This window comes from Phaethon aethereus, assembly GCF_964289735.1.
Source record: "Phaethon aethereus genome assembly, chromosome: Z".
In the NCBI taxonomy this organism is placed as follows: Eukaryota; Metazoa; Chordata; class Aves; order Phaethontiformes; family Phaethontidae; genus Phaethon; species Phaethon aethereus.
Window position 1 is genome coordinate 6,799,200 of NC_138577.1, and position 19,925 is coordinate 6,819,124.

Below are 19,925 nucleotides of genomic sequence, written 5' to 3' on the forward strand. Positions count from 1 at the left end.
CTTTAAAGAAAACAAAATTAGGTCAGACTGGAGAGCTTTTGAAAAGCCTACTCCAAACTAGCAAAGCTATTTCATTTTCCATTCTCTGAGCCTCTCCTGTACTTAGCCATACTGCACTGTGTTTTTCAGAGGATGCCTATAAAACTCAAGTCCGAATTGATGACGAACCAGCCTATTTGGACATTCTAGACACTGCTGGACAGGTGAGTAGTTTCCCAATATGAACCATTCAATCAGAGATAAAAAAGATTTTAACCTCAGATATATGGGTCACAGAGCTAGAAATAAGCTTCCTATTCAAACATAAAGGGAACAGTGGCAGAATAACATTGAGGAATTAACAAAGGAGAAGATTAAAGGAGCGCTTCAGTGGTGTATATGTATAAGTTCAAATCTGACCAGAAGAGACAGACTTTTATTTCATTGAGCAGAAGATAAAAAGCTGTTTATTTCTTTTTCTGTTGTATACAGAAACATCTATCACAATCATGGAGTGAATAATTGCTGTTGTTGGTTTGTCTTATGTATTTAGCATTCCCGCTTTTCTATATATTAGAGGAATCTTCTGGTCTACTTGTAGATCAAGTATTTTGGTTACCATTCTTCTCCTCCCCACATTATACCTAAACATCAAATGCTCACCCATAAGGAAAAGATCTTAATGCCAAAAGTAACACACAGTGTATGTATAATGTGTATATGCATGTGTGAGCATCAGTCAGGGTATTAAGTTTCACATACAATAAGGCAAAAGAAGGAGTTAAATGCAACAATTTCTTCTACCTGACTCAGTTCATCCCCTTTCCAACTCAAATATTTCTATTGTTTAATCAAAATGTTGCAGCTGGTTGATGAGGTATGCATCAGGTTCTGTTTGAAGGCTTTGAGTTTCATGAGTGTATGTGTATGTGCACCTTGTACAGCAATGAGTCAGTCAAAAAGGACAGTAGATACTTAAACAAACAAAAAAAGATTTAGGAAGGATTTAGGAAGGATTTCCAAGACTGGAAACCTTGATCTCAGCTTCCCAAATGTCTGAATGCACCTTAGCTGGGCACTGCAAATGATGGGAAATGCAGTCTGCTGCTGGGAATTAGAATGGCATCAAGTTCAAGAAGCTGAACGTAGTTCAGGGGGATTGTGGCACGAGTTTTACATGTGAGTGAAATATAGGCCAATTTCAAAGTGAACTAAACCCAGTTTCAGGAGTCAAAAGATGCCCTGAATTATTCTTCCTTGACCCAAAATTATATCGTCTCAGCAGTTAACCAGTGACCGCTGCTGAGTCTCCTGTGAATGTGTTTGATTCTCCATAAAATTTAAGCTAAATTTCTAGGCATGTCTCCAAAGCTGTGAATTTAATTGACCTAGAATTTATTATTATAACAGGCCCAAGAAATTTCTTATGCATAACAGTCCTAGCATAGCTTCAGCAATGGCTTGGCTTGGGGAAAGAAAGAACATCATAGTTGCTACTCAGTATGTCTGAAAATATCTGTACTTCTGTTGGAGAAGAGGAAGCAACATCTTTGCTCACTCAGGAAGTCTGAGACTAGTAACTTCAGCCTTATATCATCATTAGTATACAGTCATTAGGGAAATTATATCTCCAGCTGTTTAGTCTTGTAAGGATTTATGTATTAGGGACCTCCTGTGTTATCCTTTTAATATAGTTCACTGTCTACATCTACTTCATTCTACTCCTAAATTCCTTCTAGTCCTATTTTGTAGAGTTAAAATGCTAAAAAGTAAAACGCTTTCTCACCCTGTGCTGAAGAGAGCTGATGAATCAGAGTTTATGTGTCCAGCTTTTTGCTAATGGAAAGAGGATCCAAGTGCCATACAGGATTTGTTCATCTTCATAGGTGTGTTCCTAATTTGCTGTGGAGACTCTGAGAGAGTACAGGAGTTAAACTCTGTAAACCATAGAAGAGGGTAAAGTAGGTATAGAGCTACCTAATCCTAAATTTGCATCAGTAATGCAAATATTATTTATACAAAGGAAATAAAGCAGCTTAAAATCAAAGCAAAGAATGGATGATGAATGAAACAAAAATGCAAAGTGCGCTTTTATTCTTCAGCTGGGGAATAATATAATGTAAAAACCAAGAGGAATCATTTTGTCTACTTAGATTTTTTCCATTTGTTTTTGTTGCTAGTAACATAAAAGTTTGTGGTGTTAACAAAAAAATTATAGAATCAGATATTAGGAGTTTCTTTCTCTTCCTAAGCCCCTACCAAAATCAAAACCACTATTTTTTCTTTTATTTTTTAATTAGAACAAGTATTTTTAAAATGGTATTTCATTTTCTGTCAGCTTCTTCTAAAATAAAAAAAATGGAGCACAATCTTTAATCCCTTTGAACATTTTTTTTTTAGATTTAGGAAAAAGGAAAAATTATCCCTACACACTGGCCTTTGAACAAGCTGAAAATATTATGTTTTCCAATGTAAACAAAGCTTATCTTGTGGCAGCGATGTTCACTTTTTAGGAAAAATTCCCTACAAAACTGTACAACTCTCACATGATTTTTGATATTTGATCATATAAAAAAGCTAGAACAAAACCTCTTTTTAAATTGGGGGGACGGACTTATTAACAGTGTTACGAATTTTAGCAGAACTGACAGTTGTAAGGTAAGAAAAGAAATCAGAATATTGCAAACAGTGAGAGCTGGTGGGAATAATAGTAGAGAAAAGCTGGAGAGTTTTAACTGTTGTTTAAAGAAGGGTCCAAAATACCCATTTTATAGCAGAGATCTGTGGCAGCAGCTCCACACTTTGCAGATACAGGACATTGTGCAGCCTGGACATATGTGTTCTACCTCATGATGCAAGTTGAATTGATAGTAGAAAATCTCTCCTTTAAATTTCCCTGTTCTTACAGTGCAGACTGTCACTGAAACATGTCTCAGAGTACCTATGCTAGGAAGCTCTTCCCACTTTCCTAGGCCGCTATTTTTCAGAAACTGTCCATTCGAAGTATTCTGGATTTAGCTGCTTGTCTTCGCACATGTCTCTGAATTTGTTGCCTCTCTATCTGCACTACACAACTCCAGAATAAATCAAGACCTAATCCAACTCCCATTGAATTCAACAGCTAAAATAGCCTCTTTCCTCACAGAGGGCTTAACGTTACTCTCACTGAAGTTCAAACTGAAATTCTGCTGTGACTTTGGTGGCTCAGGGTAAAAATCCAAAGTGCCCAGTTATGCTGCTGATGGCGTGCTCTGATGGTACCTCGCTGGGTTTCATGTTAAAGCAGAGATGGTGTTACAGCTTCTAAATCATGCAGTGGGAATCTCATTTCTCTCTGAGTGTCCTTGCAGTCATAAATACTTCATCATCAACTTTGAATAATGACTTTAATCCCTTCAGAAGATCAGGAGCTAAAATTGTAATTCTTCCCTATTTGGGAAACACAAGAAGTCTATAGAGAAACCGACTGACGTTAATGTATTTTGTTGTTGTTCTTCAGGAGATGTTTCACCAAATATGCTGCTTCTTTCCCTTCTGTACCTATGCACTAGTTGAACACTTCAACACTGACCAAGTATTGTGGTTTACTAATAATTAACCTAGTTTTTTAATGTCAAGTTCACAGTTAAAGATCCACATCTGATTTCATACCTGAAACTGGGTAGAAATATTTGATGTTAACTGATAGATACAGTTTGGAGCACCAAAAACATACTTGATGCTTCAGAAATATATTTCTGGTTCTCAATTTTCTGAAGTTAAAAAACATTCAAACAAACTGAAAACCAGAAACATGACTAAACTGTTAGTATTGCCCATCTAGTTATTGACCTTCCTCTTCTCATGCATACACATAGACACTGTTAAATACAACAGATTGCTCCTCTCAGGAAGCAGACTGATGTTCCATGAACTCTGGATACATATTTTCTACATCATCGTTTGTCCTCTAGTGTGCTTCCAATATTGTTTTTCCATAGAAGATACAACAGGAGCCACATTCTTAATGTATGTAGGGCTACTGTAAGTAGTTAATGCTTCACTGAACTCACGACCACCTGCTTTCTACCACTCGCTACACCTGCCAGCAGGGTAGCCTGTCTTTCCTCATCGCAATCAACTTCAGACAGAACAAGGTTGCATTTACCTCAGAGAGTTTCAAGAGCAGGTATTGCTGATGTAGCTGCTCGTAGCTGAACTGTCATAAACAGCACTTACTTGAGCAATTCCTACCACAAGTCTTGAAAACGTGGCAGCAAGAAGGAAAGGAACAAAAAATTGATGTTGGTTTTGTTTTTCAGTGGCACAGCTGAATCTAGAAGATGTATCCTTAGCCTCTCATTTACTGCTAGAAGAAGTTATCAATGATGCCTTTGTCTCTTCTTTAACCAGGAGTTCTCTTCTTAAACCAAAAGGGTTTTTTTGTTGCACGTACATTTCAATTAAAAGAAAACCAAAAAACAAATAAAACCTAACAGAGTAAATGTGAGAATGAGCTTCAGGAGGAATTTTATTTAGTTAGCTTTTAACCCTCTAGGCTAGCTACAATTTGGCATGCGGAGTAAATAATACAATCTTAATGGAAATCTGCAAATGTAAACCGTTATCCGTGAAGATAGCTTGAGCTTTCTTGTTCAACCATGTTCATGGGACGTTTCTTGAGTAACTCTCTCTTGAAACTCACCCATGTGCCTCTCTCTGTCCCTTAAGGTTGGGAGAAGTGATGGGGGGGTGGTAGTCCTGGGGTTTTCCTTTCCTTATCCAGTGTGTCATAAACCTCATTTGCTTTTACATTTATTTGTTTTGAATTGATGTAAACTCTTTGACTTCCAGGAAACTTGTGGGTGCAAATGAAAGGACATTCAGACCTCAAGTCCTTTATTCTGTGTTCAGTTCCCTTCACAATTATTCTGAGACTGACAACCCCCAACTGCTCCAACCATGCACAAAAAGCCTCCACACAGAGTTATAGAAACCTTCTGTTCACTCATTCATGCTTTCTCACTCTCTCTTCTAACTTAAAAATATGTCGCTCTTCTGGAGCATGGTTTGAATTCCTCCTCGTGGAGCGTACACAGCAGTTATCTCTCCTGCTGTATTTATAAACTGTTGACTGACACAGGAGCTTTTATTCTTGCTACAGCTTTCCTCCTGATGACACATTACCAACCTCCCTGTTAGACCTCACAACAAACGTTAAAAGAGCATCAGACAGCATTCCCTTCACCAAAAAACCAAGCTGGGATGACCCTGTGTAGGAAGGCAAACTTGTTTTCAGACGTGAAGCAGCCAAATAAGCAAGAAAATGGATTTCTGTACCTGTCAGTGAGACAGTACATTTCAAGATTATTGCACCAATTTTTGCTTGTTAAAACGTGAGCTTTTTATGATAAACTTAGTGCACCAGTATATTTCCCAGGTGTGATCCAGAGACTTGAAAAATTGGCCTTAAAATGTGACGGCATGCTATTGCAGTGAGATTTTCCTTTGTCTGGGGCTGTGTGCACATGAATTCATTTCCAGGCAGACACTTTTCAACCTGACAACAGCAGTGCGCTCTGTAGTGAAATCCATCTCTCAAATTGCTAGCAAATCACAGGACATGTTTATCCTGCCAACCTCCAGGACTATGATTTTTGCCCCCTGCTTCAAGCTTTAAAGAGGAACCATATTAGTCCCAAGAGCCCTTCAGATAAACACACTTTCTCAGACTAAACACGATAGTCCGATGACTCACTCAGGCTGTTATCTGAGATCCTGCTTATTATCTAAACATGCTGCTCTAATCCTGAATCAATGGAAGTTGAATTTCAAACTACGCTACTGCAGCTTATCTCAAGGAAATGTAAAATGCCTTTTTGGCAGTAATTATATTTTAATGGGCCTTTACAGCATGTTCTTTTTAGGGGAAAATAATTTTAGTGCACTTTCTGTTAGGTACTGTAGTGAGTAAATGAAATCCATTTTATTTTTAAAGCATAGTGGTAGTGAACTAAGTAGCAACCATTAACACAGTGTATTAGGTGAAGAACATTAATTTTTTTTATATATGTTGTTTCACAGGCTGATGATGACATACTTAGTCAAACCATCAGAGTGAAAATTTGGTGGATTCTCAAGACAAGCTCTTCTGTACTTTCTAGGGAGAACTAGAATCTCTCCCATGACCAAGTCATTTTATTTGAGAATGGACAGATTTTGAAGAAACATTTGGCACAAATACTGAGTGAAAAAAAAAGTTCCATTAATCATAGATGAAATTGCAGACCTGACTCCACTTTCCTTCAGATTATGGGCAAAGTATTCTTTGGCTTCAATAGGAAAAGATCTAGGCATCCACTGTCAAAAAAAAGATTATGTTAGTTTAGCAAGAGCAGACAACTAGCAACTAAGATTCCCAACTTCTTTTCCCATCCCTGTCAGTGAATGAATCATGGAGCAATAAAGTATGAATCAGTTTGTATTTCTAGGTCTTCATTTATCTTTCTGACAAACAGGTGCAATAACATGTTGCAGGGATCAGGCATTTTGTGTGAACACCAGGTTTTAGAGAGTCTAGCAATACTGATTTCCTGCCCCTCAATACCATTCAACTTCACTAAAGTAAATGCTAGCAGTCCCGTAGTGCTGGTGGAGGAATACTTTCCAGTGTAACCTTTTCTTTCTCAATAAATTTTTCTTTTTAATCTGAAAATGCTTTCTTTCTTGCTGTTCTTTGTCTTTCTTTAAGTAATAACTTGCAAAAATAGATAAATATCCAATGATACCACTGAATGGTTGGTTTATAACTTTTTAAAAAACAGTAAGACTAAGCATTTAAAATAAAATAAGAAAATACTTCATTACAAATTCTCATAAAAGTAGCAAAATCCTTTTTACTTCTTTACAGATCTTTCCTTGTAGTATTTCCTGCTTTTTTGTTGTGTTCTAGTGTACATTGTATGGAAAACACCTATATAAGCACAAGAGAATCATAGAATCATAGAACAGTTTGGGTTGGAAGGGACCTTAAAGATCATCTAGTTTCCACCTCCCCTGCCACGGGCAGGGACACCTTCCACTAGACCAGGTTACTCAAAGCCCCATCCAACCTGGCCTTGAACACTTCCAGGGATGGGGCATCCACAACTTCTCTGGGCAACCTGTCCCAGTGCCTCACCACCCTCATAGTGAAGACTTTCTTCCTTATAGCTATTCTAAATCTACTATCTTTCAGTTTAAGACCATTGTCCCTTGTCCTGTCCCTCTCCAGCTTTCTTGCAGGCTCCCTCCAGCTACTGGAAAGCTGCTATAAGGTCTCCCTGGAGCATTCTCTTCACTGGGCTGAACAACCCCAACTCTCTCAGCCGTATGCTTAAAATTCATCCAGGTCCTCTGCAAGACTGTGATTATGTAAATCTGCCCTTTCTTCTAACATTGCAAACTGTATGGTTGCTCCCCACTATTGAATAGCACTGAAGCCCTTTGAAGTTACTTCCAGCAGACGTTGGACATGTTCTAAGTGTGTCTTAATTTCTTTAGATTTGTGTGACTTACCTAGGTCATGTCAGTAGGAATTCCATTTTACAGTTTTGTCTATCAAAAGCTACTTGTTACCAAGCAGCTCTACAGAAACCATGGACTCCAGTGGACAGAAAACTGTTTTCTACCCGTATCAATTCTCACAAAATTCCCACCAAAAAGGTATTTCTAGGACTAATATCTTGGCTTGCATACTGAGAAAACAAGTATATGTAACAGCAGCGCCTGGTGCCATTTGACCTGACAATAAATCACCAAGAGAAAGGTCTTTTGCAGAGCCAGGTGTTAATGCTTCTCAGGAAAAGGAGGTTGTCCCAAAGAAGTGTAATTTATCAAAACTTGTTTGTCTTTTATGCTATTCTGTAGCTGCTGGATACTCTACCAATACACTGAATGGTGATGTCTCCAGACCAAAACGAAAGAGAGCAAAAAGTTATACAGTATTATCTGAATCATCCAAACCTTTGAATTGCAAAACTGCATGAGAGATCTGGCAGGAAAAGGTTTTCTAAAGATTTTGTTTTCATTTCACACTAGCAGGTGGGGATGGAAAAGCCTAAAAAAAAAGATGTCTTTCACAGCTGAAGTTCCAATAGTTTTGCCCCAGAACGTGGAAGTGGCATCTCCCACCCCAATAAAAAAACAGAAAAGAAAAAGTAAACCTCAGTAAATTTTGAACTCCATTGCTTGTCACTTTTCCTTCATAATCTCAGGAATTTCATTGCATCTATCCAAATTTTTAAAAGAGGAAATGAAGAGCAAAATGGAAATTCAAGACAATTATTAGTGAAAATATGGAACATTTTTTTCATCCTTTTTTAGACAGGGTATTTTTCAGATATGTATTTTCCTTGCTTCCACAGAAGCAAGCTTGCATAGCTTGCATAGATTTTTGTGCCTACTTTTATTTTGTGCCTAATGGCTGAGGAGAATAAATTGTTGCCATGGGAGTTCCATGTCATTATCAGAGCAACAGGATGATGTGAAACAAACCATGTCAGGGAGCAATCTTTGCTTTTAAAAGGACAAAACTGCTTAACAGCAGCTGGATCGGTTGTGCCGGTGCCAGAAATCAGATCTTCTCTTGCTTACAGTGGGGTACCTGACTAACACCTTGAAGCAAGCTGAAGACTTGAAGACTCTACTAACTTTCAAAATTGCAGATAAGTTATGTCCTTGTGTTGGACAGTCTTGGCATATCTCAGAAGCTATTCAGCATCTTTCAGGATCTATTGCTCTAACCTAGATACTTCATGACTCCAGTTTTGGAGTGCTCTTTTTGTCCTCACAGCTTTTTTCTAAAGAAATGAAAACTATTCCCTCATCCCCCTGCAGATGACACCAAGCTGGGTGGGAGTGTTGATCTGCTCGAGGGCAGGAAGGCTCTGCAGAGGGATCTGGACAGTCTGACACTTGGGTCACAACAACTCCGTGCAACGCTACAAGCTTGGGGAGGAGTGGCTGGAGAGCTGCCCAGCGGAAAGGGACCTGGGGGTGCTGGTTGACAGCCGGCTGAATATGAGCCAGCAGCGTGTCCAGGTGGCCAAGGAGGCCAACAGCGTCCTGGCCTGTATCAGCAATAGTGTGGCCAGCAGGAGTAGGGAAGTGATTGTGCCCCTGGAGTCGGCACTGGTGAGGCTGCACCTCGAATCCTGTGTTCAGTGTTGGGCCCCCCACTACAAGAAGGACGTTGAGGTGCTGGAGCATGTCCAGAGAAGGGCAACAAAGCTGGTGAGGGCTCTGGAGCACAAGTCTGATGAGGAGCGGCTGAGGGAACTGGGGTTGTTCAGTCTGGAGAAGAGGAGGCTGAGGAGAGACCTCATCACTCTCTACAGCTACCTAAAAGGGGGTTGTGGCAAGGTGGATGTTGGTCTCTTCTCCCAAGTTACTAGTGATAGGACGAGAGAAAATGGCCTCAAGTTGCGCCAGGGGAGGTTTAGCTTGGATATTAGGAAAAATTTCTTCACTGAGAGGGTGGTCAAGCATTGGCACAGGCTGCCCAGGGAGGTGGTGGAATCACCATCTCTAGAGGTGTTTAAAGAATCTGTGGCACTGTGGGACATGGCTTAGTGGACATGATGGTGTTGGGTTGACTGTTGGACTTGATGATCTTAGAGGTCTTTTCTAATCTTAATGATTCTGTGATTCTGTGATTCTGTGATCCTGTTTTATAGGAAGACACAGGGGCTATGGATCTGAAAATGGAACTTGGTATTATTTACTCCACTGGGCGTCATTTATACCACTGGAAGTAACTTAGCTTCAGTTAAACTATTTCTGATTTACGTTAAAGCCTCGATATCCTAGCAGTGGATCTACATTAAGTCTTCATGAATGTATGAAGTGATGATCAACTCCATAAAAAATTGGACATTTGTTTGAATTGTTAGAGAAGAATTGGTCCCGCTGAACATCTCTTAGTGCAGGATAGCTGCACTGCACATGAAGGTACCTTAAAGACATTTTGTGAACTGCTCACAGTGGAGGTGACACATGTTCCTGCTGTTTCAGCTAAGTCTCTGTTCCCACAAGTCCCCAGAAGGTCACGGAGTGCGGTGTTGCAGGACTGTACAGATGCCAATCCAGTGACTATCTCTGTGCACGTAATGCTACCTCGTCATCTCACCTGCACCAGAAACATTAGTGCAAATGCCAAGAAAAGAGAACGGTGGGATCTCCTTCATGATGGAAGTCACAAGGACATGACAGCTTAGTCCTTTTGTGTCACAGAGTCATACTAGATTATATTATTGTAAGCAATACAAAATCAGTGCAGCTATAAAATAGCTATTTTGCATTTGTATTGGTGATGATTTATGTAGTCCTCAGGGAGCACAGCCCTCAAATAAACACTGAGCTAAATTTCAGTGGCAGAAATGAGAGCACAATTGATGAAATGCTACAAAAGTCTGAAATAGCCACTCTGCAGATTGTTTGCTTCTCCCCCCCCTCCCCTTTTCAGATTCTTAGCTCAAGTTATATCTCTGCTGATGAGTAGGGCACAGGGAAGAAAAGAGAAATACCTACGTTGTGGAATGTTTGAGGTAAGCACACTTGTTATGGAAGTCATCATGAGAGGGTATATATGCAAGCCAGAACATCATTTGCAGTCATTTATCAGAGCAATGAGGTGTCTGACTCCACAGCCTCCTGCTTCACTTCTGCAAGGCTGCACAAGCCTCACTGGGGAAGGCGGCAAGTCTACAATCCCCATGTAGGCTGACAAGAGCTTGTTTGAATCCCTGGCGAGCCCTTGCTTGCAGCTGCAGTCATTACCTCTTCACTAGTGGCTTGTTGTATTTTTTTTTTTTTTGCTGTTTACTGAAGTGTCATTACTGAGCTATTAATTCTTTCCCTTTACAACTTATGAAGCATTTGTGATAAAAGGTAAAAATCGGCTTTATTTTTTCTTGCATACCAATGAGGAGGGGGAAAAAGTATTGTACGGTGTGCGATAAACCAAATGCAGTGGGGGTTTTAGAGGTAGTTAACAATGACAATTGCTTCAGTGCCTGCATTTAGGAGAAAATTACTAAGGTGTTTATCCCTAAGAGAGAAACCATTAACATTAATATGAAAGAAAAAGACAGTTCTTTGCATTAGGAATTGTAGCACTGAGGCGTTTTTACTGGTATTGTGGAGAATTGATATGGTGATTTCATCCATATTTTGGGATAAATGAAAAGTAGATATCATCTCCCAGGTGATGGACTGCATATTTTTATTAATGCATAGGACAAACCATCTTTGGAAGAGCAGGATTAATAAAGTTAACAAAAGCACAGTTGCAGCAAACTGGCAAATATGTTATCACCTGAAGGCAGGAGGGCAATGGGGGTGGGAACATTGGGAACCTCAGTGCAGAGAAGCTACTTTTGGAGGTCTGAGAGCCAGTGCAGGTTGTTTAGTAGTTCCTTTGTGAGAAAGAAGGGTCACTGTGTGATGCTATTTTTGAAGTCCTAAGTTATTTTATTGGCAGTTGTCCTCATTTGTCTTTTTTTCCTCATTTATTTTTCTTTTCTTATTTTTTTCTATCATCAGGCTGATGTAGTTCAATCTTTATAAGCCAGCCATGATGCAGAACTGTATGTGAATACAGAATAGCAAGCGCATACAAAATGTTCTTTTAGCAAATGGGGCAGTATGATAGTGACCCATCAACGTTCAGAGTGTGAAGGGACATCTACACCTGCCTTTCATGACACTTAATCCTGTGTGGTCTGTGACTGTGAGCAATACCAGTCACAGATGGGAATAAGTGTCATTGAAAAGAGAAGGGAAACCTGAATCTTTAAGCCCACATGAGGGAAGAGACATGAATTCACAGGTGATGAAAACAGATTGTGTCTCACAATGATTTAAAGAAGTCTGTAATCACACTAACCTCACAAACTGGTGATTTTTAGAAAGGATGAAAATTTAGACGTACCACTTCAGTCACAAACTCATGTGAATGAAGGTGAGACTAATGCCCTCATGAATTAACCTGATATAGTAACTCAGATTAAGAAATTAAAGTCTTTCTTTTTAATTAATTCATTCTTTATATGCAGGACTTTAAAAGTTCATAAAGTCTCTCCAGTAGTCAGATATTAAAGATGTATTAAGCAGTGTGAAGGAATACATCTGTTTCCATTCCAATACACATACTTTCAGAAAGAATCCTGAACTAAGGTCTAGCGTAATACCAGGTCCTGCCAGGACTGAAGGCCTATTTCTAGAGGGAACAGGTTGATGCCAAAGGACATAGCTGTGGGGGAAGGGTAGGAGAGAGAAACTATTTCAGAAAGTTTTCAACCAAAAATTTGTGAAAATTAGAAATGTAAGACTATGCTTGCATTTCATGTTCAGTGCGAGTCTAATCACGTTTCTTAAATTGCCAACCGTCCATCACTCAGCTTGGACCATCTCCTTGCCCATAGGCAAGGTCTTGAGGGGCTCCCTGTCGTTTAGTCTGCCTGGGCGAGCTTATCTTCTCCATTTCCACAGTGTACACTGACCACTGGAAAACCCTGGAAATTAGCAGCTAAGAAGTAATGCTGCTATTTGTCACAAAACTGAAAACCATACTTTTTCTTCGAGCAAAGATCACCTGTCATGAATATTCTCCTTCTTCCTCCCTGCTTCCCTTTCCAGGTAAATAAATTAGCTTAAACAGGGGGAGGAGAGGTCAGATAAATAGGCAGTAATTTCAACAGGGTTGATATTGTTGCTGCTGGTTGTCTTCTAAATTACAGATTAATTTTGGTATCTGCCTCAGCTTCTTGCTTGTACATTCTCAGAGTTAAGAAAAGGCTACCGATTCTGTACAATGCAGAGTTCATAATATTGCCTTGCAAGGCTGTCAGATTAAGTTCTGAAAGACATTAGTCTGCTAGGAACATGGACTGAATCTTTTATGCTGTCTTTATGCTGTTCCCATCATTGGTGATGTGCATTTTGTCCCCAGTACAAATTCACAGAAGGAAAGGGATATTGCTGTTTTATAACAGAAGCAAGGATTCCTTCCTCTAATTATAAGGCGTGAGACACTGACTGATCATTAATCAAGGGACTGATTATAATAATAATCCACTTCCACTGCAGGCTTATGGGCTAATTCTCATTTATACTAATCCCATTTTGAACTGCTCCTGGATCATTACTAGAGCAGGCAAAAAAGGTCGTGAGAGAGGGGTTTGATGTACAGCCAGAACAGCGTAGAGACAATGCAGAGAAGAATCAATCCCTGTCCTCCGGTATTTAAGCCAGAGCTCCTGCATTTTCTTTGGTCTGTGTCTGAGCTGTTGCTCAGCTCCCTTCCTTCCTCCCAGCGATGTGGCAGATGGTTTAGGCTGGCACAGGTGGCCGAGTACCACCTGCCGCAAACTTTTCTGTCTCTCTTGCTGCATCGCTCCCTGTGTCGTTGCCGTTTGCAGAGGATGACTGGAAGTAGGAGGGAAGCAAGAAAAGGATGTGAAGTGATGCTGATATTGTTCAGTGCTTTCTTGTTTTCTGTTCTGTCGTTGCTGGGAGCCTATAGCTGATGCATGCTGGAATCTTGCAAGCCAAGGCAGCAGATTTGGAACTTTGACTTCTGTGATGGAAAAAGTGTATCTATTTATTATCTCCAAGTGTAACTTAACCCATGCTGAGGGAGAGCATTTCCCACTGCTGTGTCCTGTGAAGGGAAAAATCCTCTATTGGCTTTAGGCACTCGGTGTTACATCCTCTTGACCTTTCTCCACTGGAAATAAAACAACCTTGTAGAAACTAAATTAAAAGTTTGAAATGAAGAGGAGAACAAGCCTTATCATCCAAATGCATGAAGGATATGACCGGGCAGAGGCTGTGGCTGACATTGTGGACCTCAGAGGCTGGGTTTGGCATTTAGTCTCTATTGAGGTAGTGAGAGAGGTACGAAGGAAAGTCATCCCTGGTATCTTAAACACTTCCCTAAGGATGGGTTGAATTACTCTTTGGAGTTGATCATCTCTCTCTCCTGACTGTCGAGAATCACAGAATCACAGAATCACAGAATCACAGAATCACTAGGTTGGAAAGGACCTTTAAGATCATCAAGTCCAACCATTAATCCAGCACCACCATGTCCCCTAAACCATGTCCTGAAGCGCCACATCCACACGTTTTTTGAACACTTCCAGGGATGGCGACTCCACCACCTCCCTGGGCAGCCTGTTCCAATGCCTGACCACCCTCTCAGTGAAGAAATTTTTCCTAATACCAATCTAAACCTCCCCTGGCGCAACTTGAGGCCATTTCCTCTTGTCCTATCACTAGTTACTTGGGAGAAGAGACCAACACCCTCGTCGCCACAACCCCCTTTCAGGTAGTTGTAGAGAGCGATAAGGTCTCCCCTCAGCCTCCTCTTCTCCAGACTGGACAACTCCAGTCCCCTCAGCTGCTCCTTATAAGACTTGTGCTCCAGCCCCCTCACCAGCTTCGTTGCCCTTCTCTGGACACACTCCAGCACCTCAACGTCCTTCTTGTAGTGAGGGGCCCAACACTGAACACAGGATTCAAGGTGCAGCCTCACCAGTGCCGACTCCAGGGGCACGATCCCTGCCCTGCTCCTGCCGGCCACACTATTTCTGATACAGGCCAGGATGCTGTTGACCTTCTTGGCCACCTGGGCACAGGGCCATGAGGGAGTGTGGAGAGACCCTTGTTCTGGGAGGAAAGCCTGAGATCTGAGGGTGAGTGAGGGACAGGGAGTATGTCTCTGTGTTTAGTCATTAACACTCCCTGCCCATAACTTGAAGACCTTGGGTATGGTCTGCAGTTTGGTATTGCCTTGTTTATTAATCCAGTGGCCATCTAATGAAGATGGCAGGCAAAGACCTGGGAACAGAGATCTCCAGTCATTGTTTCGCCTGAACCAGCAGAGTGCGGAATCCTTTTTGTTTGACATCTGTGTTCCTCTCCACTGCTGCCCTACTTGTTACACACGCTGTTTCAAGAGGACGGGATAGAATATGGCCTGATCCACTCTGTGCCGTAGCTTGGTATTTAATAAACTCTCCTGGGGTTGCCAGTGGTAATAGTTTACAGATTTTGAAATTCTGAGTAAGTCTCAAAGCAGAATCCTACCCTTAAATTGCCTATTAGTCTGCTATTTTGGAGCTTAGTCTATGAACTTTTCTTGTAGCAGGTGAAATATTTTGAATGATATATAAGAAAGCCCTTGGGTAAAAGATACAAGAGAGACTTGAAGACTCATGTCGAATAGATGACTACCTCTTCAGTGGCAGAAACCAGATGAAACGAATCCCATCCTTTGCATCTAGATTAGTAGAGTTATTAGAGTGGTTATAATATATAATATCCACCCAACTTCCTACCTGGATGCTTTCTTATTTTAAACTACTGCAGGCTTCTTGGTTCTTGCTTTTACAAATAAGCTCTTAAAAGCTACTTGCTTTTATGCCCCACCCCCCACCCCTAAAGGACTAAAAAATTAGTGAAAACCAGATAATTGTCACAGCACTTCTCACCAGTGTAGGTTCGTTAGGCAAATCTATTTCACGAGGTAAGAGAAAAGCAACGCACACTTTATGACAAGCAGTGTCAGGTGAATGAAATTCAATCCCAGTGAAGTCAACTGTGATGTTTATGTGTGTAAGACAGTTTATTAACAGAGAGATATGGAAGGATTGCACTTTGGCTTTAAAAAATAATTTGCTGCTGAAAAATAATCTCTGACCGTATTGGCAAAAACTCTCCTGAGATAGAAGAAATTCTCAACTTTCTTGTAATCAAAATCTCTGATTTTGTTTTTTAAGTGAACAATACATTTTTACGTATTTCTTTTATGTTGTACGGTCTTTACTTCTGATTCTCTCTGTTTTTGAAAGATTTTTTTTCCCCACTGAGTTTCTGGTGTCCTTTTTGTTCATTTTACCCTTGTTTGTTCATTGTCATAGATGCACAATATCCTGCCTATTTCCAAACATACACTCCCCTTTGCCAGTGTTCACTAGAAATGTAAAAAAACCCTTCATAATAAGAATGACCCCTGTGGTAATCAGGGAGACAGCTTTGATTAAGAACATCTGTTAGCAGATTCCCGGTTCTAAAGTCAAGCAGAACATAAGATGAGAAGATATAGAAAACGGCGTTTCTCAAACTGTGAGGCTGGCCTCCCTGGGGAGACTCTGACCTCTTCCAGAGATGCAAGCCAAGATCATAAAAAAAGAACAGACATCAAAATGTTTGGAGTGTGTGTGTAGTTTGAAAAACATGACACCTTTGTTTCTGAGGTGTTGCATCTTTAAATTTCTAAGCACTACACTTCTGAGGAGCATGGAGAAGGACTGCACTTCTAAGCATTGCACTGTGTTTCCTCCTCAAACACGATGAAAAAGCAGGGACACGTATAGTGACCCTCTGCTCATTGCCTGGGTCTTTTTTTTTGTGTGTTAGTTCTCCTCTTCCCCCCTTTTTTCTCTTATCCTTTTGGGGCTGACAGGCTATTTATTAGCGATGTGTAACACAGGGATCCAGGAGAACTGGCTTCAGTTTTAAGTTCTGCTGGTGTGAAATGGTGATGTGGAAGAGGTTACTTCTTAACCATTTCTATTCTGAGTTGGATAAAAGCTTTTCTAGCCCAGCACTCTTTCTCCAGCATTGTTCAAGAGGAAATACTTAGGAAACAGTAAATCAGGCTTGGCTTCAGTGAACTTTGTGATATACCTTCCTAGATTCTTTCAGTCAGCAAGGTAGGGTTGTCCTGAGCTGAACGTTCAATACAGACTGTTATGTTTGATAGCAACTCATAAATTAATCCTTTACAAGGCTCTATGTATCTAAATGCAGTCTGTGTGACTTTGCTGCTCAATGCCTTTGTTTCCTTTTCTGGCAACATTAAGATACTGATCTTATTTGGAAAGGATTCTGATCTAAGGATTTCTAATGAAAAAAAAAATCCCAAACATACAAGTCCTATTTATATGTATTTGAAAACAATATGAATTTTAAAACTGATTAAAAATATTGCTCTTTATGAAAAGCTTTCTCGTGCTCATTTGAAAAGCAGGATTAAAGGGTATAAATCAAGATCACAGAGAGAAACTGGAGGATAAGTATTTTCTTCTTTACTAAGTTGTTCTTCTAAAACCTAATAGAAAAGGCAAGCATTTACAGAAGGATGAAATGTGGAAACAGGGACAGTCTCCCGAGGATCAGTATGGAATTTTTTCTTGGGCATGAATTGATTGGATTATGACAGCCAAAGCATTGCTGGAGTCGAAATTTTTAAGAGATGTAAATGACAATGAAATGGGTTTCTACAGGTACGTTGTCAACTAAACATAGAGCAAGAAAAATATGGGGCTGCTGCTGAAATGAGTGAGTGACCTTTATGGGCAAGGTGAGCTCTTATGCCTCCCAGGTCTTTATGCCTCGCAAGAGAGTTTGAGGAAGATATATACTACCCTTAGTAAAGGGGGATGGACAAGGGACATGGTTAGTTAAGCTGGGTGTATGCAATTCGATACAACAGGATGGGATGCATCTGAACGTGTTGAGGAAGCTGCTCTATGTCATTGTGAGGCCATTCTGTCATTTTTGAAAAATCATGTAGGATGCCTGATAACTCATAAAAGGCAAATGTGACATGTATTTAGGAGCAACATAGTCATTGAGAGATTTTCTAGCTAACTTTCTTCAACAACAGGTAGGCATATATGATCATAAGAGAATAAGTATCAGGTTTTTCCTGCATTCAATTATAATGGAAAAAGAAAAAGTTATGCTGCTTTATTTCAATTTTTAGAAAAAAATTATTTTGTTTCTATCCAGACTTGATGCTTTTTCTTAAGTATAACGTCTATCCCAAGAAGAATGGTGACTTTGTTTCAAAAAATTTCTTACCACGCTTTTCAGTTAAGTCTTAGTCATAATACACAAGAGAGTATTAGAAACTGATGTCAAGCTGCAAAGTGCTATAAGCATGACAAATCTTCACTTTAATTCTCAGAATTGATTTCCTTCTGAGGAGATGTGATTTCCTTCTGTTTCTTCCCTTTGGCATTTACTGACTTGGGACTGTTTCATATTTTCCCCCTCTTCAGTAGCAAATGGCATCTAGTGCTATTCCTGAATAATTAAAAAAAAAAAAATTAAAAGCCACTTTTACAGCAGAAAACAATTAAAGAAGATATTAGTGTGCCATGTGCACAGATACACTGTTGCTTATTTTATAAGAGAACCGGGCAAAATATAAAAACAAAACCACTGGAAAAATCTGTAAAGCTATATCTATTTAGCTTTGGGTCTATATCTACCTCTGAACACTCACAAAAGACAGGTGAACTTGGATTTTGGGTTCTGCTCACTGTGGAGATACATGTAAACTGTGAAATCTGAAGTAGGACTTGGACTAATAAATGAACAAAGAGATTTAATTACATATTACTCCTTTGTCTTGTATATATAATATGCATGTATTTATTGCAAGGGTTATAGTATGTTTATTGGAAATTATATTTATTCTTTTTCTTAATATATATTATTATGTTTGGGAAAAAGAAAACCCTAGAGAGAAAAACTTATTTTGAAATCCAAGAAAAAGCTTATTTATGTTTGACCTTAGAGTCCTTCACTCTGTAATGAGCAATCATGCTGAGGGAAAAAAGCTGAGAAGTGAAAGTCAACATCAGAAAATAAGAGTGGAAATGACTGAGTTAACAACAGAAAACCAAGTGGATGTTCCTAATCCAGTTCATATAGGATAATTAATGCCTCTGAAAATGAATCACTGCAAACATGACACTAAAATATTTTGGCTGTTTAGTCTAATACATCAGCAGCAATAACATGTCATAATATAAAACTGCAGAAGTAAATTAATTCATATCCTTAAAGTCATAATTATGCCCAGGCATGAAGCAGAATGCGTAGGTAAATGACTCTGACTCAAGAAGGGTGCCTAAAAACTGAGCACCTTTTCCCCTTTGGAATGATTCAGTGTGTAAAATTTGGAACTCAAGAGTTTCCTGGCAGTCAAGGAAAGACATTAAGCATTCCTGGGGAGTGATCCTGGGAGTCCTCATGCTGCAGAAGGTCATTTACTATGAGTAACTTCAACAGTGATTTGTGACCTGATTCCTTCTTAGTTTGCCGTAAATGGTTATAAATGAGTGTACACGGTTCTGAGCACTTCCTAGAGGTGGATCATCCCACTTAAGCAGAGCTCATTCTTTGTAAAAGGCTGTGCAGAATAATCATGCAGTGTTACAGTAGTTGATTTATGAAATCTCAGCCTATGACTGGTCATCTGGGCTGGAATTTAGGTTTCATACCAAAACATCTACTTCTAGGTGTCTGCATGGGAGCTAGCAGCTCCATCCAGTTGTGTGGATGTTAAGCTCACTCTAAAACAGATAAAAAACCTCCAGATAATTAGATACCTATTTGTCATCAGCAGAAGCAATCTGTAGTCCATTAACTGCATTGGCTAGTTTACCATTATCTATGACGGGAGTTTAGGTCGTGGCCTGCAGCTACGCAGACAGCTGAATTCAGGAGCCTTAATCCACAAGTTTAACTCCACACAAGGTTTCTATTGTCTGCTCAGCCTGAAAGATTCCTGGCCTTGTTCAGCTCCTCCTACAAAGGAGACTACCCTACTAACCATGGTGCAGAACAGTTCTAGGTGGTCACAGGATCACAGAATCATTAAGGTTGGAAAAGACCTTTAAGATCATCAAGTCCAACTGTCAACGCAACACCTCCATGCCCACTAAACCATGTGCTGAATGCCATGTCCACACGTTTTTTGAACACTTCCAGTGATGGTGACTCCACCACCTCCCTGGGCAGCCTGTTCCAATGCCTGACCACCCTCTTGGTAAAGAAATTTTTCCTAATATCCAAGCTAAACCTCCCCTGGCGCAACTTGAGGCCATTTTCTCTTGTCCTATCAC

At 40.0% G+C, this 19,925-nt stretch overlaps 1 protein-coding gene across 1 annotated transcript in view; it reads left to right on the forward strand.

The window, feature by feature from the left end:
- The window catches only part of RIT2 (Ras like without CAAX 2), a gene marked incomplete at both ends in the record, with an annotated part of 193,576 nt that overhangs the window by 78,441 nt on the left and 95,210 nt on the right, over window positions 1–19,925 (forward strand). The window contains one exon of the mRNA XM_082013523.1: window positions 130–203. Within this exon, the coding sequence (XP_081869649.1) occupies window positions 130–203 (74 nt within the window). The remainder of the gene's footprint in view (window positions 1–129; window positions 204–19,925) is intronic.